Source organism: Aythya fuligula, chromosome 1 (assembly GCF_009819795.1).
Source record: "Aythya fuligula isolate bAytFul2 chromosome 1, bAytFul2.pri, whole genome shotgun sequence".
NCBI classification, from domain to species: Eukaryota; Metazoa; Chordata; class Aves; order Anseriformes; family Anatidae; genus Aythya; species Aythya fuligula.
In genome coordinates this window covers 59966590-59990655 of record NC_045559.1, presented here as the reverse complement: position 1 = coordinate 59990655, position 24066 = coordinate 59966590, and the positions used below count along the sequence as shown (strand labels likewise).

Sequence of the window (24066 nt, the reverse complement as noted above, 5' to 3'; positions counted from 1 at the left end):
AGCGGGACAAGCCAGTGAGCAGCAGTCAGGTGCAGACAGACTGACAAAGCATCCCAATCATTTCCTAAGGAACAGAAAAGAAAGGGACTGTACCTTCAGCTATAAAAGGCCAGATCTAAGCAGACACCTGCTGAAGCTTCATTATCCTGAGCAGGTCCAAGCCCAGGTGTACTGCAGGCTCCATCCAGTCCCTGCAAGCTACCAGGGACATGCTACTACACATGGAAAACCTTTTCCCCAAGCCCTTTCCAGCCTGCAGTCAGACACAGAAGGACCACTTACCAGGCTATAGCTCCCTGCCTTCAGACAACCCAGTACAGAGCCTTTGAGTTTGAAATAGAAGTGAACAAACAAAGCTAGTCCTTGGATGAGCAACATTGCCAGATCTAGTCCTAAGCTATGGGCCAGGCTACATCAGAAAACAGATGCAACTCATTGATCATACTGAGTAACATTCATTCGCTAAACTACAGTGTTTACTGGCAACAAGGAAAACTCTGTTATGGAAATTTAAGGCTTGTTTGGGCTGATTTGAAATTAGAACTCGTTATTCCAGTGCAACCTATATGTGAACTGTTTTGTGAGAGGTTAACACTGGTTGCATTTATTCAGCTTGCACCTGCCTGTTCAATTAAGCCACACTGCACCATGGCAAGTGGGTTTAAACCAGGATATCCAAGTCAAGCACAAAACTGCACCTATTTATGTAAGATGATAATAAATGCTCTTCTTGATGGAAAGATTCTCACTGACTGGTTTAATCCTAGTTTATGTTGAAAAGCTTGTATCAGCAAGGAATTACCACACACAAATTGTTAGAAACATGATTCTAAGGAGAAATGTTCATGCAGCAGGGTTTGACTCACTGCAGTCAAATCTTGTTTGGGGCAGTTGCACCAAATCCATTATTAAAACAATAAATCAACATTAAATTCATCTAGACATATACAGGATTAGCAAACCTAGAGACCAGCTGAAACCAAACACAGAAAGTTATCCTTTAACCAAAGAAAGCTCTATCAGAGATTTCTATCTATTAAGTATCATTAAAGCTTCACTTCATGTGTTAGAAAAGATACAAATCAGCTTAAGACTCCTCAAATGAATTTTCGCACAACTAGGCACTTAGATCAGGACAGTCCTGTGCCAGTTCAAACTGACACATGGTTACCCCTCATCAGCTACCACAGGAATGGGCACCAGTTAGGCTCTTAGAAAAAGGCATCCTTCGCTACCATCAGTGTCACTTCACAGAAAAAGTCTTCTGGTGGGAAATGTTGAGCTGGCGTGCTAGCTTCAGGAAAAAGTCCCGAAAGGAAAGGGCTTAATTCCTTTGTGGCATTTGTAATTTTGTTTGTTTGTTTGTTTGTTTTCCCTCCCATATTCACTATAATACTATTAGTAAATAATCACAAAACACTGTTTAGTTAAGAAAATGCTTCAGCATTTCAACTGACAACAACTAAAACAAATGTAATAGCCACAAGACAAATGTTGGTGTGGGACCAGCCAACTGCTTCTTCCCACCAAAAATGGCTGTGTATGCACAAACTTACAGAAACAAAGGATTCTGCGCTTTATTGTTGGCAGTGATTGAAAGTACAGTGAGCTGACGGTTTACCACTCCAATCATTGATGGATGACAAATCTCGTAACTACATACATCATCTTTTGCCTGATTGAATAGTTTTAATAGTGGAAAATGTGCATTGGTTTGAATGCAATATGATAGATACTGTGAAAAAATCTCCACCTATTGCCTTAGTGCCTGCTTCTGCAGAACTCTTCCTAGCATTCTCCCATTTTATGGAAATTGTTCTCTTGCTCAGGAACACAGAAGTGCCTGCTGGAAATGGCTTTAGTTTTGATTTTTGAAGGGTTATGTTTTATGGCTTTTGCATTTCCTTGGCTAGGGCTATGAGCACATGAATGCAGTCTGTCATGGGGGTGAATCCACTTCTGTCTAAAGAGTTGTGAGCACATGATGCAAGCTCTAGATGCCCTATAGCTCAGCACAGCACCTGCAAACCTATTCCATAGTAACTGAGCAATTTGGAGGGCTTCCTAAAGCTTGTCTTTAGGAGCACAGCTTGTTTTTCATATTCTCCGAAACAGTCTGGTTGCATGCAGCCACAGTCAAAGAATGTAGTTGATTTAAATCTCAAGTGTTTTTTTTTTTCTCACAGCTTTGGATGCACAGTGCAAAAGGAGGAGATATTCTCTAATGGTGTTGTCAGTGTTTCAGGGGCTTGTCAATAATTGCAGGAAGCACAGAATAAAAAAATTGTATCCAAAAGACATGAGAAACTGATAAAAAGGCAAACAAAAAAAAAAAAAATACTGCGTATAACTGGATTATTCATACCCAATATACGATAATCTAAAAATTATCCATGGTCCACTATTACATTTCCTGGAATATTTTTAGCTGAGGAACTCACACAGCAGCACGGCTTGTGGGTTATAACTCTATTTTAAGATCAATTGGGTCACAGTAGAAGGTTGTGGTCTGTTTTTGATGCACAAGTTAAAAGCGACTCTACAGTACAATGCCTTAGAAATGTGGTATATGAGCCATGCCATAGACTGTTTTTGGTATATTTATTGCATGTTTTCTCATTCCTAATAGTATCATCGCCACTTATTATTATACTTCTAATAGTATGATTGGTATAATAATATTATTACCCCCAACTAGCGCAATGCTGCCAAGCCCTGTTGACTTCAAGGGAGCTACACTAACACACACACATCCAGCACATGCCTTGTTCTATTCAGGAAGCCTACCATTTTTATTCCCATGGGAAAACTTGGGAACAAAACATAACTCCCAATTTACAGGCATCACTTCACCTGCATGAAACCTCAGTGCTCCTTCAGCACGCCACACGCTATGCCATGCTGTGGCACTGAGCTGGTTTAGGTTCTCAAGCATCTCAAAGCATGTAAAAAATAAGGCAATGTCTCATATTACCCATTAAGGTGTCCATTACCCTCTAGAATGATGACAGAAATATTAATGCTCCAGTCATTTACAGTACATTGATCAGTCAAATGCTGTGTTCTTGCACCAAAAAGTTCCTTGCTGGAAGAAGAAGGAAAACAAATGATTCTAGCTTATATGATTTAGTATAACAAGGCAAAAATGGTTGAAATCTGGATGGCTGAATGAAAATAACTGAATCACAGAATTGTCTAGGTTGGAAGAGACCTCCAAGATCACCGAGTCCAACCTCTGACCTAACACTAATGAGACCTCCACTAAACCATATCACTAAGCTCTACATCTAAACGTCTTTTAAAGACCTCCAGGGATGGTGACTCAACCACTTCCCTGGGCAGCCCAATCCAATGCCTAACAACCCTTTTGGTAAAGAAGTTTTTCCTAATATCCAACTTAAAAATAAAAATAAATGTCACTGAAACACACGCTTGATTCCTAACTTTGCTGATCCAGACAGAACCATTCTTCATATTATCTGGACAAAGTTTCTGAATTTCAGGCAAAGAAAGTATTCAGTGCCTATTACAGGAGACACCCAGATGGCACTCAGGAAAGCTGCTGGTCTACACGTATCTCGATAGACAAACAGAGCAGTAGGGAACATCTAACCAATCGATACTTCTAATACTGAATACTGACTCCTGGGTAGCTACTTTAATTTGCCTGGAAATAATATCAAATCACATCTGACCAGGAATTTTTAAAAATCCTTTATTCAAGACTAAACTGATTGGTACTTGCATGAATCTTCGTCTTTTTAGATACCACTACTCACATTACTCACTGCCTTTATCCTCAGGGTTTTAGTGAATGAGCTACGTATTAAGCAATTGCACTTTACAATGATTACACTTTGCAAAATCATCAGAGGGATGAAAACTGGCAAGCATCAGAGCTTCCTGCTCACATGAAACACATAGAGAAAAGACAGAATTTAGATGCCTAAGAAAATGTGCTCTGTAGTAGGAATTGGTAGTTCTGATAAAGCCACTACAAAAACTAGGATTTCAGAAAACTATTGTAATTGATTACAGACAAGGAATTAAATCTAGGCAATCCTGGGAAGCAGCCACCCTCTCATCCTTACACTCCAGATCCCACTTGCTTTGTGGTATCAGTGGTATCAGCCTCTCCTGAGGAATTCAAACCCAGCTGCAGATTTTTGTTCTGGAATCAAATATGCATTTTTCAAAGAGTTTATTTCTAAATCCTATTTTGTAATAAAATTTCCAGAAATAAGCTCAGGGTAAACAATGCAGTTTTGTCTCCGGAGTCTGCAAACAGCTAGAGAAAAAAACACAGCTCTGAGACACACACAGATTTTTCCTGTCCACTTTGAAGGTAGGAAATCTAGAGGCACATTCAGTTAACCACGTTGCTCACCCACCAGAAATAATCACCTGTGGGCTCCTTTGTCTTGCTGACATAAAACTTCCCCAAATCTGATTATTCTCTCCAAGAAAAACCCAAAAACAAAGCCTCTCTGCATTCATAAACTAAAAGTCTCCCATCTCAGAGGTCAGTAAAGGAAGCTCTGTTCCAAACCTCACCTTTTTATGGTGTCCTTGCCTACAAAGGACAGTTTCATGCAATAATACCTTTCAATGACTTTATCAGCTTTTCCCCTGTGACTACTATCACTCCTGTTCCATCCCTTTTCTCTCCCATTGAGCCCATTTTCCATCAGTTTCACATATTCACTACTTTTGTGAACCTTTGTGCACTGAGTTTCACTGAGTTGCAGTGTTTCACCCTGCAACTATTCATTTCAGTGACTTTATTTTTAAGACAATCACATAGAAGACACTCTTCTAATCCTTAAGTCCTAGTTAAACTTAACTGCTGCCTCTCCGCTGTTCGGTGGCTCATCTTTCAAACTATTTACCCATTTCAGCTTTATTATTTGCCATTTACTCAATACGCTAAGTTTCTTCTCTTCATTCCCTGCCCATAGCTGCACCCGCTGCTGGTTGCAAGAACCAAGAAGGTCCTGCTTTGTCCCCTTGTCCTTTCCTTCTCTTCCCTTTCCAGGGGAAACAGCATTTTAAATCAAAACACTTCCCAGTTGGTGATGGTTCTGCAAGATCTCTTTGCTGATGACTTCTCTTCACTGTTTTTTTTTTTGTTTGTTTTGTTTTGTTTTGTTTTTGGTGGTGTGTTGTTGTTTTTTTTTTTTTAATTATTATTAATACACTTTTGTGTCAGTGGCTTTTCCAGTTTCTTTGTCCTAGACATCAGCTGAGCTGTGTGCTCTCATACCACTGCTGTATGATAACGTTTGGTGACATTTATCCTTAAATAAAGATGTCTAAATAGTGCTCATTGTCACTTGTGTTAAATGCTTCTTCAGCCCTCAGCTGCAGGACAGTACTCCTTGCTCCCAGGCAGAAATGTGAATATTGTAAGCAATGTCATGTCAGTGATGTTATTTTCTGGAAATCACAACCAACTTCTCTCAACTCCTTTGCAGTCCTACCATGCGCTCTGCAAAAGCAAGAATGGTCTCCAGCATCCTAGCATTTTTTCTTTCACATTGGAGTGGAGAATAGCAGGATATAGCAATACTGTAAATGCTTGGCTGCACATCTGGAAATCCTCTAAATGGGAAATTCCTTACCTTTAATCTTGAATTTCTGAAGTGTGCTTGTTTAAAGCAGCCATCAACAAGCTCAGAAAAGCTGTCATGAGGATCAAAATCATCAATGGAAATGCTAGGTAACAAGGGTTCCATGCAAAATGCAGGGCGACTTACCTGAAACCATTTTATTCAGGGTTGCAAGGACTATCAAATCCTGTAATCGGTTCCTGAGTTTGTGTATGCCCAAGTCACCTGTACTGCATAGCTTTCAACAATTTCATGTTTGGCAACTATGCTGATGTACTACCAACAGCTGCTAAGCCCCAAATCTGTCTCCTCTCCCCTTAACTCCAAGGGTAAAAGCTTCCTGATTTTTATTATTATGGTAATGTTTTTTAATTCCCATTATTTTAGTCAAGTTTTTCATATCTGCCTTTCAGGACCAGAAGAGCCTGGTGCATTGCCAAATATAACACCGCATCAATTTTTCCTTGAATGTGGAGAGGTTTTTCCTAAAACAGAAAACAATATCCAGCTACTGCTTTTAAATCATGCACAGCACTAAAACACTCAAACTGAATGAGAAAACCAACTTTCAAAAAGGCCTGCGCTGAAAATCTTGGAGAAGTGTACATGGGAACATGACAGAGTTCTTAAGAAGTGCATAGATTTGAATATAAATGAAAATGCAAAACTGTAATTTTCATGGTTCAGTCTCTTTCCTGTTTTCTCAATTCTCATTTCTCTTTGCCTACTCTACATACAGCAACAACAGGGTTACTGTAAGTGAAATTGGAAAACACCATGTCGGGGATCCACAGACGTTTAGCATTCATTTGAAAAGATTTTTCAGAGCATTTGTTTAAATGTGCCAACATTTTATTCTGATTAAGGCAAGATGTAACAGCCTCAACATAAACTTTTTCAGCTATGGAGTAAGAACTACCCAAAACTTAGCAGGAATGGCCATTACAAAAGAGAAAACATACTTTAAATATAAAGAGTATCAAGGTAAAGTAACACAAAAATCAATGTAAAACATTCCAGCTCTGCAAACTATGAAGGGCAAAGAAACGTGTAGTTTTTCTAGCACTAATGTAACTTTTGAAAATCTATCAGTCTTCAATGGCATTCACAGGACTGCAGCTCTACTCTGGAAACGTCTCTTTAATGAGACAGTGCACCTCCATCTCATCCCTGCTTCTCAAGTTTCTTAACTTTCTGGGTGAGTAGACTCACCCTTGGACCTCTAAGTCAAGCCAGATATATCTTGCCAAGTGCATCCCAAGCTGTAATAAAGAACCTGCAGGATAAATTCTCCTTTCAAAATATACACGACTCAATGGTTTTCAGTGGAAGTTATGCAGATGTCAGCAGGGACAATATGCAGACCTGCATATGGACCATAACTGGCAGTCCTAACGGTATGAGCTGTAGTAAGTTGAGATTGGTCTGCCCTTGTTGAACTAGTGTCAGATACAGGGAAAAAGAATTTTTACAGTCATAAAGCAGCTGATTATCTGATCATTGAATATTATCTTACTAGCTGATTATCAGCTGCTTTTCAAAGGACACTGATTATAAAAGAGAAATCAGACTTTTCAAGCACCCAAGTGTATTCACATCCAAAATACTGTACACCTAGTAAATTTTCATCAACATTGATAGAAAGTTTATTTCCTAAATTCCACTTTATATTTAGGATCTACAAATACTGGAATACATGAGAGCAGACTGGTGGCATCCTCAGGACTCCCTGCCCCACATGTTCTCACCTCCAAGTGACTTCAAAGCTCTTGGCCAAGATATAGTTTTTCCAAAGAGTGGCAGCTGTTAACAAAGAATGGCTAGGTAAAGCATGGGGTTGAAAACTCTCCTTTCTTTCTTTAGCTGAAAAATTGTTAAGCTGGGAAAGGAAAGGATGTAGTGAGAGTAGAAGCTTAAAAATGACTTCAGCTACCCACTGCCATCCACATCTCACAGCTGGTGACTTCACTTGGGCTCAAATACACATCAGCTTCCTTGCGTAATCCATCTGATGTACTCTCAAGCTATGAGTTAATGCACAGCAGTGTCAGCTGTTTTGGGTCTTCAGAAATTGGAAACTAAACACAAACCAAACAGAAATGTCAAAATTGTGAAGAAAGAGAAAAGCCTGAGGATTCCATGAACCAGATGGTTTAGACATGAAAATGGATGTAACTGTTGGTAACAGCTTTCAGTGCCTGTACCAACTTCTCATCTGATCAGTGTTTTCAGTAACAGGTAGATTCATTAAGAAATACTTCAAATTTAGGATACTTTAAATTTCTTTTTTTTTTTTTTTTTTTTTGTTTTCTTTTTTTTTTTTTTTTTTTTTTTTTTTTCAATAGGGCAATAAAATAAACCGGTGAAAGAGCTCAAGCACTTTGGGATCCAGAAGCTTGCAGATTTTTTTCCCCCAAATTCTTAAGAAGAATCACACATTTTGGCAGATGCATTCCAAAGAGTCCTTGTTGTAGTACACAAAAATAAAACAGCTTTCCTGTAGCTGCAAGAGGTGACTTGAAGGTCTCCTTTCTTAAGACCATCTTGGAAATGGAACATTTAATGTCTTATATGTTACTTGTAAATATATGAATATACAGAGTATGCCATGCCATCAATTTGTGAACAGCAGATCAGGTCTTCAGCCAGTCTGAGAACGTAACTTCCAAATCATAGAATATCCTGAGCTGAAGGGAACCCACAAGGATCAGAGTCCAACTCCTGGTTCCATATAGGACCACCCAAAACTCAGACCCTGTATCTGAGAGCGTTGTCCAAATGCTTCTTGAACTCCAGCAGGCTCGATGCTGTAACCACTGCCCTGGTTACAGGGAGCCTGTCCCAGTGCCCGACCACCCTCTGGGTGCAGACCCTTTCCCTAACCCCCAGCCTGACCCTCCCCTGTCCCAGCTCCATGCCGTTCCCTCGGGTCCTGTCGCTGTCCCCAGAGAGCAGAGCTCAGCGCCTGCCCCTCCGCTCCCCTCGTGAGGGAGCTGCAGGCCACCATGAGGCCTCCCCTCAGCCTGCTCGGGGCTAAGCAAAACAAGGGACCTCAGCCACTCCTCCTGTGTCTTGCCCTCTGGATCCTTCACCATCTTTGTTCCCCTCCTTTGCGTGCTCTGTAATAGCTTTATGTCCTTCTGTTGTGATGCCCAAAACTGTACACGGTACTTGAGGAGAGGCTGCACCAGAGCAGAGTAGGGAACATATGGCACTAATGAAAAAACATTAATCATATTATTAGAATTTGAGACACTCATGGATTATTTTCATGCAGAAACAAATGTTGTATTCCAACTTCCATATTACTGTCTTCTCTGTGAAACTGTAAGGTTTTAAAGTAGAATTTTTGCATCAGCAAAAGCCACGTTTATTTACCTATATCTAAATGTCTTGTACATGTTCTTTGTAAGATTTGGGACTGAAAAGAAAAACTATGCTCTTCCCAACAAAAAAAAAGATGGAAATACTATAATAGCATCACCATCACTAGCAGAAGTGAATTAGAAATAGCCTAAGTACCTTTATCTTTCAAAAGATTACATATTCCTTTGAGTTAGCCAATGAACTTGCTTTCTAGAAACTCATGTTTTCTTGGGATGAAGTCACAGTGTGCTAATGTTATAAGCACTGGCCTCTGACTTCACTGCAGAATCAAGCTGGAGAAGGATCTGGGCTATGAAGGAGATGGTTTTAACGGGAACACTTAGGAACAGTCTTCAGCGTTTCCAGAGATTAACATTGCCTGATACAGTCTTCATTTTGCAAAACCCAACATTTTTCAGAAGTATCAGCAACATTCACATGTACAAATTTGGCAGAAAACAACTGTTTCTTTATTTTTACACTAGAACTGATTATTACACAAAAGGCTTAAAAAAATTCAGAACAGAATGACCTGTAAATAGTGCTGTTCACAACCATGCAGGTGTTCTGACTCCATCCAAACCTCAACCAGTGCCCATGAGGACTAAGTATTGACCAGTGAACTGGAAATGGATTTAGACTGCTTTGCTACATTAAGTTCCTCAAACAATTTCATACTGCCTTCTGACAATCATAGGTAAACAGAAAAATATCTTAGTTTCCTAATAAAGAAAGGAAGCAACATGCCATTGTTTTTATCACATCAGTGAGCAGCCAGTTGCTTCCTAGTCTTGGCTTTGGCAACGAATGACGTTATGTATGTGTTCATGAACAAAGTACATAGGGTTCTTCCATGGCATCCTCCTACCTGTTTTCATTTCAGTCTGAGCTAGTCTTGTTGCAGCTACTGAACTGTGCACTGGAACCAGGAACTGATTTGGTAGCCAAAGAACACCGTAATAAAAGAGCATTACATACCTGTATCTTACCAATGCTATTTCTATGCCATTAAGGCCTACCCTGGTCAACTGCCCAGTGATCTCCTTGGCTACTACCATCTCCTACAGTGTTTGAAATGCCCATGTTGTAGCACCAAGTAGTTCTGCTTTTCATTTTTCTAGGGCAAGGCTCCCAAGCCTCACAAACACTGAGCTCCCACTCCATCTCAGTGCCAGTTTGTTATTAATACAGTCTGATCTGAAAATAAAAACACTCCAACAAATCACGATGTAAGTAAAATCTTCATATGTATTATGTCAGTTACAGTTATGCAATGGCCAAATATTAGTAAATTCATAGCTAATATTAAATTAAAACTCTGGAAAAAACAGCGACAAACAGTTCCATGGCACGTACCATTTTTTACCATGGGGATAATGCTTACCCTTTGTCCAAAGGGACAGTGGGAACAAGTATAAATATAGAAACTGTCTCCAAACTGCAACTCTAAGCCTATGTTAATGCTCTAAACTGTCACTGACTTTCACTAAAATTATTCAGATCCAAACATAAGCAATGATTTAGGACATCAATTTAAAACAATGCTGGTGACCCTGTACCAGTCAGGCTGGATTGATTTCCATCCACAAAGCAAACTACAGAGTGGCAATAATTTATCGCCGGTCTTACAAGAGCATATAGTATGTAAATATATAAATTTTAAACACACATTTCCCCAAATTTAACCGTGGCTGAATATTTTAAAATGATTTTTAGAACAAATTAAATGCCAAGCCCTTTCTGTTTGGATGCTTTGCTTTGTTTTTCCAGCCTGAATAAGTCTATGGATATTGTTGTAGTTATACAAGGCCAATGTTTCACTTTGCAAACATTGAAGATGAAGGAACACTTGAAGCTTCAGCACCAGAAGGAAAACAAGGAAGAGTGCAGAGGGTAGCTCCATTCGGAAGGTTAGAGCTATAACAATTATTGTTCCAGTTTGTTACAAGTAGCTCATAAAGCCTTTTATTCTAAACAGTCCTATTGTTACTGACAATCAAAGGGATTCTTATGTGGGATTACACCTTCAACACCCTAGAGCTGATACAGTTTGTAATCTTGAAGAACAGCAACACAAACCAGTTCCCCGTAAGCACTGGAGAGATCAGAATACTTGTACTCTGTTGCAAAATGTCATTTCAGTTCATGCAAACCTTTGCCTTCTTCCTTAGAAGAAGGAGTTACTACACTTGGAGTTTGTTCCTGGGATTTTTCTGTTGCTGGAGTATTGACTTCTTGACCTAAGTTTTTATTTATTTGTTAGACTGAATGAGGGTAGGAAGAGAAGAGGAGCACCATAGTAACAGCAGACTAATTAACATTGCTTGCGATGACACTGATGATTTTCCCCGTTTGTCCCCTGTCTCTCCTACACTCTTCTCATTTTGCTGCCTTTTCTTTTTTCCGGAGTGTTGTTTAAAGAGCTGTGAAAGTCCATTCTTTTGAGAGAACAACATTGGTGATTTCCTTTAAGTCTTTGCTTCCATAGGAAGCAGATACCTGGCAGATTTGCAAAGGAATGCTAAATCAACTATGGAAGTTCTGCACTGTTGTCTGTTTCTGAGAAAGTCGTAGAAGTTCTTCTCTAATTGCTTTTATAAGAGAGGCTGAAGAGTGACCTGGCTGGAGGTCCTCAGTGGAACTGGTGGTGTAGCAAAGGCCCTGGCCCTGAAGGCTGTTGTGCGGAAGCTGAGCAGGGGGTGCCGAAGGCTGCCTGGCTGAAGTCCTCGGCATCTGGAATACTGGTGAGGAGGAATATTCTTGGTGTCCATGCATATGCGTCTGGAAAAAGGTAGAAACCGTTATTGTACTTTCTGAGTAAATATGATAATCCCAGAAAAGACAAGAAAGCAAAAAGGCAAAGAACAGAGGGAAAGCAGCATGGAGATGCTTCTGTCTGCTGCCACTGTTCTTTTGTTGTATGAATGAGTGATTCTTCTTATGGAGCACAAACAACAAGCATACACAAATTTGCTGGACTGCCTCAAGTTCAGGGATTTTTAAAATCTCTTTGAACATCCATTAAAAAGTCTGACTCCCTTCTATGTCTGTTATGTTTAGAAACTGAAATGGAAGGAGTTGGGGAAAAACACAGAACTGGAAGTCAACGAGTTGGCTTCTCTTTCCTTGCCTTTCCATCAGCTTCCTAGAAGACAATAGGCAAATCACCATCTTCTGGTTGCAATTCCTTTGTACCATCTATAAAATAGGGATGCTTCTACTTTCACCTTCCCATTCTCTGTCTGGCTTGCCTGTCCAGAGTGTACACTTTTAAGGACCATGTAAGTGACCTGTGCCCAGGAAAACACGGTCAACAGGAGAAGCAACAAAAGGCAAAAATGGTTCTAGTTAGAAAGACTGGATTTTTCTACACTCAGCACAGTTCTACAGATCTGAGAAATACCTTCCCAGTTTAGGGACAACTATTGTTTAATGGAAGAAAGGGCTTAATTCTGTTTTTGTTCAGTAACATATATTCTTTAATGAAACATGAGAGAAACATAACAGAATCCTAAGTTTATCAGCTTGTCTACCTGGAAAAAAATCTGCTTACACTAAAATAAATCATAAATTTACAGTACGCTAGGTTACTGCACTGACTCCCAGTATGGACACAAACCAGGTACATTTTGAAAAATCTAAATTCCAGCTGATATCCCTAAAGCAATTGCTTCCTCTTGCTGAGTATCTGTGAAGGTTGAGAGGCAGCCAGATGAAAACACTGAACACCAAGGACTTGAGGCTGCTTGAACATGCCTTAATGAACCTACAACTCAGAGGAAAGCAGCACAATCCCCTTCCAACAAGGAGCGTCCAGCTGCAGCATATTCAGATCACAGCTATCACAATCTAGTGAGCAGTAACCTCTGCAGATAAGCCTGAAGTAGCAGCAGAGAGAGCTAAATGGGGAGGGAAGAAAAGACAGCAAGGTCAGCTAGAAGAGGATTTGGGGATGAGGGGGAGGGGAATGAAGGGATTATAAAGCTGAGACTGGAAGGATATGGGGGACCAAGAAATACTGTAGCAGCAGTGTGCAGGGAACACAAAAATGCATGGGAGTATGTTGCCTAACATCTCTCATAATATAAATGAATAAAATCCAAGCCATTTGGCTTAGGACTGAACTAAGAATAGATTCTGACTCTGTTGCATAGCTCATGCAGTCCTGATCAATTGCACAGTTAATTTGGGAAGAGAGATTAAGAGGAAAAGAAGCTTTAACAGGAGAATGATAGGTAAAGAAGATTTTCCGAGTAACATCCTGTCTTCCTTCTTATAAAAGGAAGGCGATTTTAGTATTAGAAAGGAATGAATAGGTCTCTTGATTGTTCAAAATTACTGCATGTGGCAGTGAAACCTGAAACTAACTCATAAGTGGAGTCTAGTTAGCAAACCTGACAAGCACTCTGTGGGTTTATAGAAAAGAGATGATATCAAAAATATTAAAAACAAACGTTCCTTGACACATGGCTCTTAACATCAAACTAAACTACATTCAGGTTACTTTCACATTAAAATATACTACATGATTCAGCTTCTATCTCATACTGTATTGAATAAGCACCATAAGAATAGCTTCTTAGCAGATATTAGGAAGAATACCTGCTGAGGACAGTGGCTGTTTTATAACATTAAGGCTATAAAATTTTTTCTTAAATATCTCCCAAAACTAGAAGCATATATTGTTTTCATATATAACATCATAATTAAACAGGTTGAGAACTTCCAAAAACAGAGGTTACTTTGGAAACCTAACCTATGTACAGCAAATTAGGGATAGGAAAGCTAGAAGAACTTTTGTCCAATTTTAAAACATTTCTTTATGAATATAAATACAGGTTTATGTATTATATAATGCTATATATGTAATAATATTTTGTTTGATATAGCATCTATAAATTATATTTTTGTATTAAAACTTCCATCTAATTAACAGTAGTACAAAATAATAGACAAAAATATCTTTGAGTCTTTTAGTTAACTTCTTAAGGAATGAAGATTTATGAGATCACTTTGTGCATTTGTTCATGTCCACATAATAACAGTTGAACTGTGCCAATTTCAAATGAATTTCATGTATAAATATATATATATGCACATACACACATATATGTATAAATAAGTATATATGACAAATTTTACAAAAATAAGTCGCCAATTAGATGTGACTAGATTTTTGCTATCTGCTGCTCAAGTGACCAATTGCTCCATATTGCGTTTCCTGTTAGCTAAGGTAATACAAAAATCATCTTGGTTGCTTAGACCTTCTAGATGGGAGAATGAAGGTGAATTGATGGTAACCTGCACAGTGATTTTGGGTCAGGTGGCGTAAGAGAGAGGTCATATTCCAATGGCAAATCAGGTGTTGACAGTACAATAACAGGTGAGAATACTGTGAGGAAAAAGGCCATGGCAGGAACACAAATGCAGATCCCTTTCAAGTTCATGGCAGAAAGATCACTCCAGATCTATCCTTCCTAAATGCAGAGGCTAATGTTTTTGCTCAGAATGAAGGAACAGGAAAGCTGTTTGCTAAGAATGTTTTGCCAAGTTGAATACTGTACCTTAAGGAATGTGTCTATCATTAAGTAAATTCTCCTTTCCAAAAAGAAGAAAGAAATTTAGAGCTCTGTCCAAGTGAAGGAAACCAAACTCTGAAGGTAATTATTTAAGTATGGAAAGCTACAAGTTAAGGGCTTATCTAACAAACTTAAACTGCCTTAAGTATGCAAAAAGGCTGAGAAAGGCTTCCTCTCTCAAGGAAGAAAACAGAAAAATTGTAATTATAAGAAGGGAGAAAAAGGGGCACAAAGGCGTTGCTCTCAAGATTACTACAGTAAAGCTGTCGCAGGTCAGTCCACTTCAAGATGCGAGTACATCTAACACTGACTGGTAGCAGGCAGCTGGACCTTTCTTGGAAATGCCACACAGTATCTTCAACCTCACCACACATTTGGTTGAATCAGAAATGTTGGCTTCTAGAAGCAGCACTGCCAAGAACATGGAATCACGATGGCTGCCTAGGACACAATGATAAACTAATACATATTAATTTACCACATCCTGCTGACTGAGGTAGGAAAATAATTCGTTTAGGAACACCTCTACTGTTACGTGCAAGTATGTGCCTTATTCCACAGCCCTGACTCCTGCTGTTGTGCACTGATATAGAAGACAAAAGAACTATAATAATACAAAGTAGAAGGGTAGTCTGGGACAATTTAATTCAATGTTTTCTGTTTAAAATGATTGCAAAATACAAAGGCATATTTCAAAGAAGGAAATGGAAAGCAGTATCCACCTCTGCCGGTGCTCAGAAGCAGAACTGGGTGAACTGCAATTAATGAATGAAGGCCTCGAGTGAAGAAAAAAAAGGGTTAGGGTAAAGTGAGAGAAAGCAGTTAGAGAGAAGCGAATGTGAAAGAATAGCAAGCAAAAGTTAGAAGAGCTAACGAGGGTTCGAAGAGCAAAGCAAAGAATGTCAGAGAAGCAACTGAAAGTATTCCAGGGGGAAAAAAGTTCCAAACAGTAATGCAGGAAAAAAAAATACCCGAACATATCACTACTTTGGAAACTATGCAAATGTGTAACACAGTACTCACTGCATCTCGCCTAGCATATTCATCCTCTCCACGGTACTGGGGCCACCCTGGCCCCCCCGGCTGGCCATGCCCTGCTCTGCCTGAGGGGATCTCCACTTGTTGACCTCCGATCCTGCTAGCAATTCCCACCTGAGTGAGGTGCTGTATCTGAGAACCTTAAAAGCAAATATTGGTTTTTTCATCTTTATACACAGTCAAGTTTGCAGGGCAGACAAAATGACAACATAAAACCTTGTTGGAAGCAGGAGACAAGAAGAAAGTGGAGCTCCATTTGTGTAATTAAAAAAAAAATCAGCAGAAAGAAGGCTATCAGTATAGAATAAAGAAGGAAAAGTTGTGTGCATTTTGTGCAGTTCATTTGAGTGTGATGCTTTTCATTGTCACTGCACTGAAGGAAGAGGTTAAGATACGTGCATCTCAGGCATGGACTGCACTGCATTCCAAAAACATGCCAGCCCTTTTCAAACAACACTTACTGAAAGCCCTGGCAATGTTTTAATGTAAATTACTTAGCAGCAAAGAGAAGATATTTGCTACCGTAATAAACCACATTTGCATCACACTGGCAAGACCCTAACTCTCTAGGCTACATTCTATTCCATCTCTCACAAGAATAAAATACATGACTATGTAAAAGTGTAGTTCTTGCAGCTTTGCTTTATGGTTAAATATTAAACGATGCTGTCGTTGACTAATGAGAAGGTCAGAACACACTGTATCTCCTTTCAGCCTGAAAGCTAACCTCCTCCTTTCTAACTCCCCTCCACCCCCCACTGCTTTCAAACACATACAAGGAGAGCCACCACCATTAATTGTAAGAGACATGGAACAGCATGCCAGCTTTCTTTTTTCCTGAATTGCCTCCCACAGGGAAACAAAATTTATTTTATAAATACAACAGAAACGAAACATTTAATAAACCCACAGATACATAACAGATAACTGTGCGTGTGTGCATGTACAAAAAGGGAGGAAAAGACAAAACCACTGATTTACGTGATGTATTGTTAGTTAGCTTTCATATTTTCCCCTCAAAAAACAATCATTAATTGAGAAGCTTGATATTTACACATGCTGAAGGACAGTAACTAATCATCTGAATTCCTCCTAAACTTTAAAGCCAAAGATGCATGAACATCAGAGAATAGTATGAATCAGAGAATTAAATCATCATCATTAAACTGTAACAGTCACTACAGTTCTGTCATTCTCGTACATTTAACAGTTAAAGGGAGAGGAGAGCAACTATCAAAATTAGGACTCATGATTACATTATCGTATTTTTAGCCTATTTCAAATCCCCAAGAAAAAAATATTTGTCTGTGAAAAAATTAACTGTGGCATTTGCATGATAATAGAACATTTTATTCTTAGAATCAGTGTTTGCTGCTTAATTGCAATATGATGTTAGAATTTTACTCATGACAGCATTGATAAGCACTATGGAAATTATCTCAATATTGAATTATGTTCCATATTTCATATGGGACAGCAACAGCACATAACTTCAGAAACTAAAAGACACCGCTTTCATGCATACATTTCTATGAAGAATAGTGAGAAACAAAGAAGCAGCAAAGTATTGAATTACTATTTATTGGTAGGCTTATTTGGGATGTATTAATTATATAATTTGGCACCAAGGAAATTACCAATGCTTGTAAGACACTAAAAAAAGAAGTGGCAAAGCACTGCCTTTTTCTGCAAGGTCTTACATACATGTATGTAAAGTTAATCTCTGTTTGTGACTACTTTTTTTTTTTTTTTTGGCAGTGAAGACAAGGGCCACATTTCAAGTATAATATCTGAAGAAGACTTGTATCTTAATAGTGATCTCAGGGTAAGAATAGATATGGAGAAGGATTTGCTATTATAGTGCATGTTCAACTGAAGTGTACCTGCAGTGCTTCCAACTGGTCGTGGTCGTGCCACTGATGGCATTTCCTCTGAGTATATTCCTCTGGAGGAATAATGAGCCTCGGGTGGCTGCTGGTCTGGGTGCATTAACTCCGCAGGTTGAAGAAAACCTGGCCCAAAGTTCTGCCTGGGGAAAATAAAGGACCCAAGATCACAAAAAGTAAACTGCTTAATTAAAAACAGTTGTGGCAAGTATACCTCATACAACACCTATTTGTGATGACTTTGAAGTAACTATTTTTGTCCTCCTTGATGTCCTGCCTCACAGATGAAAATGAGTTAGAAACCCTACCAAAAATTTCATGCAAGTGTTTTTCACATGTTGCAGCCTCCTCAATGCAGAGGAAAAAGCTGACCTTGTTTTCCCCTTGGTTAAAAATGTATCTTCAGGGAAAAAAAACACAAGCAACCCAACACAGAAAAACCAGGCCAGTAGTGATGAAGCTGCATACTGTAGCAACATATCTGAATCTTACTCAAGAGTTGCTGGGCATAAAATTGATGTCTAAATCTAACCATACAAACCGTATTACATGTGTATTTCATGAACAATTATTATTTCATCAAGTTTTCTGAACATTTTCGAGAAACCCTACAATTCCTTCACAGAACAAGAACAGACAAGGAGATGTAAATGCTGCTTTCCCTGTGCTTCCTATTAGCATACCCTTAACCTTGACATGGAGAAGGTATGTTTTAAAAGAATGACGGCTGCTGAGTTTTCAAGGAGTATTCATTCCTTTCATTACGGGGGAGGTGTGAGCACCTAAGCTTCAGGTGCTTAGTTACAAGGCTAATCTCTTAAACTGCAGGTATGATTTAAGGAAAGGGACGTGCTCCTCAACAGGGATTATAAATATTCAAAGCAAAATGTTAGGTTCACTAAATCATTTTCTGCAGAAGCCCATCTCTCATGGTTGATTATAGAAGAAACAAGTGAGACAAACACACTAAGTCAAGTACATGAGGTTACACTAAGCGAGGACAGGGGCCTAATTTTATATTCCTTTTAGCACAGTAGCACCGAAGCTGTTCTAGGCTATGGACTGCTACCTAGTCCATTCTTCAACACCTCCATTTTGCCTTTTTTTTTTTTTTTTTTTTAAACAGGAAAATTCCATGACTGCATCTAGTTCAACCAATTCTTGATTTGTGCTTTATTTGGAAACTGACCACTTCTGTATGAAGACCAGATAACAAAGACGGCTGAGACAAAAATAAATGGTCTAATAAAGCCAAGTAAGAGCATAATAAACTAAAACAAGTAATTGTAAAGTAAAGCTCTAACTACTTGGCATGCAGTATTAAATGAAGGACGTGTAAGGGGTTCAAGGTGCAGAAATCCCATTGTAGAACTGCCAGAATCTCCCCACCTCCCGTGCATACATTCCCAACTGTCCACTCAGTGGATCCAGAAGAAATAATTTTCAGCCAGACTTGTGAGCTCGTTAAAATAAATGCCTGAATGGGTAGGTAATGTTTAACAGTGTCACTTCTGTTACTTTAATCACTGCAACCAGCAAAGGATGTGATCATCTGGCACTTAATGTCTATAATGCAGAGTTGGAATCTTGATAAATTATTACAATTTTTGATGATGTCTTTAAAGAAAATACCTTCTCAGCATTACTGCAAATGTTTTATTTTTGTGCCAATTTTTCTGAATACAAGATCCTATCCTTTCTTGCTGATGGGTTTGTAGCTGAAAGGTGTAAGTTTAATAACCCACTACCTTCTCTTAATTTTTTAAATAGATAGATACAGCTACTCTTTAAAGTCAAGCAGAGATCAACAGAAGAGTCCAAAATGGGATACATCTCTGAATCTGTATCATACAGGCTTTTTAGTGCTACTTCCTATTACCAGACTGAGACCGAGCCTCCAATTTATCTTTCCATATTAAAAAAAAAAAAAAAGAAAAAAAAAAAAAAGGTTTAATCTCCAGTTATTAAATTAACTGCGGAGAAGCTGCCCACCAAATCAATTTTACACCACCAAGCCACTATAGCTAAGCATCTCTGTTGCATTATGTGGTATTTTCTGGTAAAAAAAAAAAACAAAAAACTGTTCATTGTATCTTTATGTATACACAGCTGATATGTGACCTAGGTCTTTCACATTTAATTTTTTTTTACCTAAGTTGGTTCCAGCCCATTAAAGATGCTGACTGCATTTGTGCAGAGAAGGGAACAGGAGGTTACCCAACTATTATTCCTTGCATTGGGTATTTAAGCCAATGGACTATGACATTGATACATGCCTCCTAATCATACTGACTGCAGGTCATTTTTAGTTCCTCAAGTTAGTACACTGTTATATCAATTTACATAATCATTTTCTGAATTTGAGCATAAACCCCATTCTACAACCCTGAGAAGATCCCTTTCCATGTTTTTCATGTTTCCATGTTTTCTGTGCTGCGGCAATCCCAGGTATTTGGGGCAATCCCAGGTATTTGCATAGACTGGGAGAAGAACTTGAGAGCAGCCCTGTGGAGAAGGACTTGGGAGTCCTGATGGACAAGAAGCTGGACATGAGCTGGCAGTGTGTGCTTGCAGCCCAGATGGCCAACTATGTCCTGGGCTGCGTTAAAAAAGGGGTGGCCAGCAGGGAAAGGGCGGTGATTGTGCCCCTCTACTTTGCTCTTGTGAGACCCCACTTGGAGTGCTGCGTGCAGGCCTGGGGCCCCCAGCACAAGAAGGATGTGGAGCCCTTGGAACACGTCCAGAGGAGGGCCACTAAGACGATCAGATGGCTGGAGCACCTCTCCTATGCAGAAAGGTTGAGGGAGCTGGGCTTGTTGAGTTTGGAGAAGAGAAGGCTCTGAGGAGACCTCATTGCAGCCTTCCAGTACTTGAGGGGAGCCTATAAACAGAAGGAGCAACACTTGCTTAAATGTGTTGATAGTGATAGGACAAGAAGAATGGTTTTAAACTAGGACAGGGGAGATTTAGGTTAGAAATTAGGAGAAAATTTTTCACTCATAGGGTGGTGAGGCACTGGAACAGATTGCCCAAAGAGGTTGTGGATGCCCCATCCCTGGAGGCATTCAAGGCCAGGCTTGATGCGACTCTTGGCAGACTGCTCTAGCAGTTGGCAGCCCTGCCCAGAGCAGGGGGGTTGAAACTAGATGATCTTTAATGTCCTTTTCAACCCAGGCCTTCCTATCATTCTATCATTCTACTGACCAAGCTTTAGCAAATCTTTTATTTTAATTAAAATTTTAAGGAATTCTTCCTGTTAAGATCAATGAGCATGCAGATTGTTAACTTAATCTGCTGACACTGGCAAAGCCTGTGTTTGAACTATCTAAATAATGATGTCATTAGTTTGTAACTTATAGAAGTCCTACACCAAGGGCTGACAAACATTTGAACAAAAATTATGTTGCAAAGACACCAACTTGTGCAGGTGTTTTAACATGGGCTTCAGCACTTCCACAACTAAATTATCATGTTTTCCCTGAATCTGTATCAGGCAAACAAAGAGAAAATCCCCAGCAATAAACAGTTGGTTATGCTTTGTGTTGGCAGTCACAAAATTCATAATCCTCAAGGTTACCTAAATTAAAAAAAAAAATGCACAGCATGTTATACTTTATGCCCTTTCACATATGCTCCACTAAGATTGAAACTGTCAGCTCTGGCTAAGACCTAGGTGAGAAAATGTGCTTAGAGATTCCACCTTTTCTAGTTGGTCCTTTCAAAACAGGGTTGCAGAACAAAGGATAAAGGAAAGTTCTTTGTATTCATTTTGAAGCTAAAGTATGCCAAGTTTTCAAGGCAGTAAAGACTTTAGATGAAATCTTATGAGTGACACAAATACCAGTGGTGTTTCATCTCACATGATGAGCTGTAAGAAGGTAATGAGAGAGCAGTACGAGGCCACCTTTTTAGCACCTTGGCTGCAGCAGCTTGAAGAGTCTGAGACAAGTGTGACCCCAGTAGGTAACCATGACTCAAGAGTCTAACTTCATGTGTAGTTAGCACATAGGCACCAAACGTGGAATGAACAGTGACTTTGACAACTGTTTCTTCTCTTTATGCAATTCTCTCACACTAAGGCCAGGAGAAGATGGAAAATCTGTTCTTCCCCCCTTATTTTATAGCAATAGGCCTACAAGGCATGCTTTTGCTGTGAGGGTCACCATGCTCTGAAATTTGTTAACTCGGTTAAAAATAGAACAAATCTGTTAGTCATCTGCAAGCTTTTGCAAGTGAGTGCTGCCCTGAGGCTACAGAAATAAGATGAAAGCGAGAGTACTGGGAGATGTACACGCATTGGAGTAACTGTTTCAGGCCCTCTAAAAGCTGAAACTCAGTGGTTTACTCAGTATTTGGAAGGACACCTTTACAGCCAAGGGGCTAGAAAACATTTCTTTTTAATGAAGGGTTGGATTCCACACAGCATGCATGTGTTGTTCATGCCACATAAATAAATAACACAGGCTGAATCTGGATTCCTGTTACTTCTCATTTATATGGTACTTTGCATAATAATATAACAGTGTTAGTAAGAACTCTGTAGGAATTGAAAAGAAAATAATAAATGGTAATTCCATGAGTGAAAAGCTACCTTGGTAGGAGACCTGGTGCTGCTGGCGGAGTCATTCCAAATTCCACATATCTCTGTCAGAAGAATGAAAACAAATGAATTAAAATCAAAATGTGTACCCTGGGAAGTCCACTGTCAGCCTTTTAAGTGATGAATTGCAGAGATCACTAAGCGTTTATGTGTGATTGGACTGCAACCTTAACAGCTTGGTTTTACAAACCCTGTGGCCTAAGAAGGCCTGGGAAGCACTGTTACAGTGGGACAGCAGTCTCTTCTGTCTTTACGTACCTTAAAAACCTCTCAGAAATGCTTTTTCTCATCTGCAGATCAAGCAGTGCTCCAACGTCTGTTTAGCTTAAAACTTTCAGCAAGCTAAGCTTTGCATTTGCAAACTGTTTTAAACCTCCAACAAGCATCAGACAGCAACAGCGATACCACATGGCTCAAACTCAAGAGTCCACTGGGGTTTTGAAACTCAATTGTTGTGGAACTCAAGATGACCTGAAATATTACCTATGTGTGTCTCAGTGCTCCACAAAACACAAAGAACTACACATAGAAATACTGCTTCCCTACCCCTCACAGTCTGAAAGCATTTGGATGTCTTGCTGGAAAACATGATCTAAGAACAGTACAGTCTTTTTTCATTTTCAAAATACATACTAGCATATGTATTAAAAAAAAAAAAAAAAAAGTACTCTTGGACATAGCAAAGTTGATCTGTTTAAGATCATAACTGAGATGATCAGAAAAACTATCCTAGAGAAGGAGAACTCCTATATTCTCTTGTGGTTGGGTTGGGAAAAGGGAAAAAGAATACAGAAGATCACCATATTATGATGGCCATTTCAAAACTCTCCTGGATCCAGAAACTATTCCGCATTTGTGGTAAGCCCTGACAGAAAGGGCAAAACAACAGTGATCACGGCTCAACTGGTGCTAACTGCCTGCCCAGAAAAGCCTTCCACATTGCATCACTCACATTAAATGGGATGTTTACTGCCCGAGTTGGACCATAAGGTGATCCCCACTGGGTGCAAGTAGTTCCCCTCCCTGCTCGAGCAGGAGTGTTGTTTACCGGCTGTCCTGCAGAGACCCCAGGTGGTGTGACGGTTGTGGAATTGGCCGCTTGGCTGCTGGGAGCCACCAGGGCAAAGGCGTCATCCAGCAATGAGTGCATGGTCTGCCGAGCCTCTTCTATGGATGGCTGCGGTGGGACGTACTGGGAGACTGGGTGGGAAGGCAAGCCGGGGAACTTCCCCAGATCTGCTGAAGATGATGTCTGAGGATCAGGAGGCAAATCTGGATCAGACTGGAGAAAACAGAAAGAAGGTGAAGGGCAGGCAGACAGGAGATCTCATCAGCCAGCTTCCAAGCCCCCGCAGGCCTTAGGTCTGACCAATATTCCCTTTGTCAGACTCAGAACGAGATAAAGCACACAACTGCCAGGACTGAACAAAATCCGTCCCTTACCCTCCCTGCTTCTGCACGTACAGACATGACACCAGCTGTTCAAATGCTTCATTCATGCGATCTGAAATACCCTGATCGCAGGTAAGGCAGAAATGCTCTGCACAGTAGCTACTTGGGTATAACAGAAATCATGCAGCTTGCAAGCACGTTTGTAAAGCCACACATTGAGCATTTACTCCACCTGGAAAAAAGACAATCAACTCTGTCAATATCTCTGAAAACTGCAGTTTTTTGCAGTTCCAAGAAATTAACTCAGTGTTTAGCTTACAACTGACCACATCTGCAGTAATATTAAAAAATTATTGCCCTCTAGAAAAACACACAAAGGGAGCTGTTAAGCAGGGGTTAGCTGCATACAACTTGAACTTGGGTGCATCACCTGAACAGGATTCACCTAAGTGCTTCATAGGAGCAATACCGGAGGCATGCATTGCAATTACTACCTGGGATCTTACCACATGGGCTTGTTGTTTATCAGTAACAGGAAATTAAACGAGCTTTGCAGCAGTAGACCTATTATCAAAGCTCACTCTTGCCACTGCATG

General features: G+C 39.7%; 1 protein-coding gene across 1 annotated transcript in view; it reads right to left on the bottom strand.

The window, feature by feature from the left end:
• Positions 1-10205: 10205 nt before the first annotated feature.
• KIAA1549 (KIAA1549 ortholog) overlaps positions 10206-24066 on the bottom strand; it is a 75998-nt gene continuing 62137 nt past the window's right edge. The window contains exons 16-20 of the mRNA XM_032182895.1: positions 23127-23360; positions 22070-22122; positions 17476-17621; positions 15578-15732; positions 10206-11756 (exon numbers count right to left, since the gene is read on the bottom strand). Coding sequence (XP_032038786.1) covers positions 11502-11756; positions 15578-15732; positions 17476-17621; positions 22070-22122; positions 23127-23360 — 843 coding nt within the window. The 3' untranslated portion in view covers positions 10206-11501. The remainder of the gene's footprint in view (positions 11757-15577; positions 15733-17475; positions 17622-22069; positions 22123-23126; positions 23361-24066) is intronic.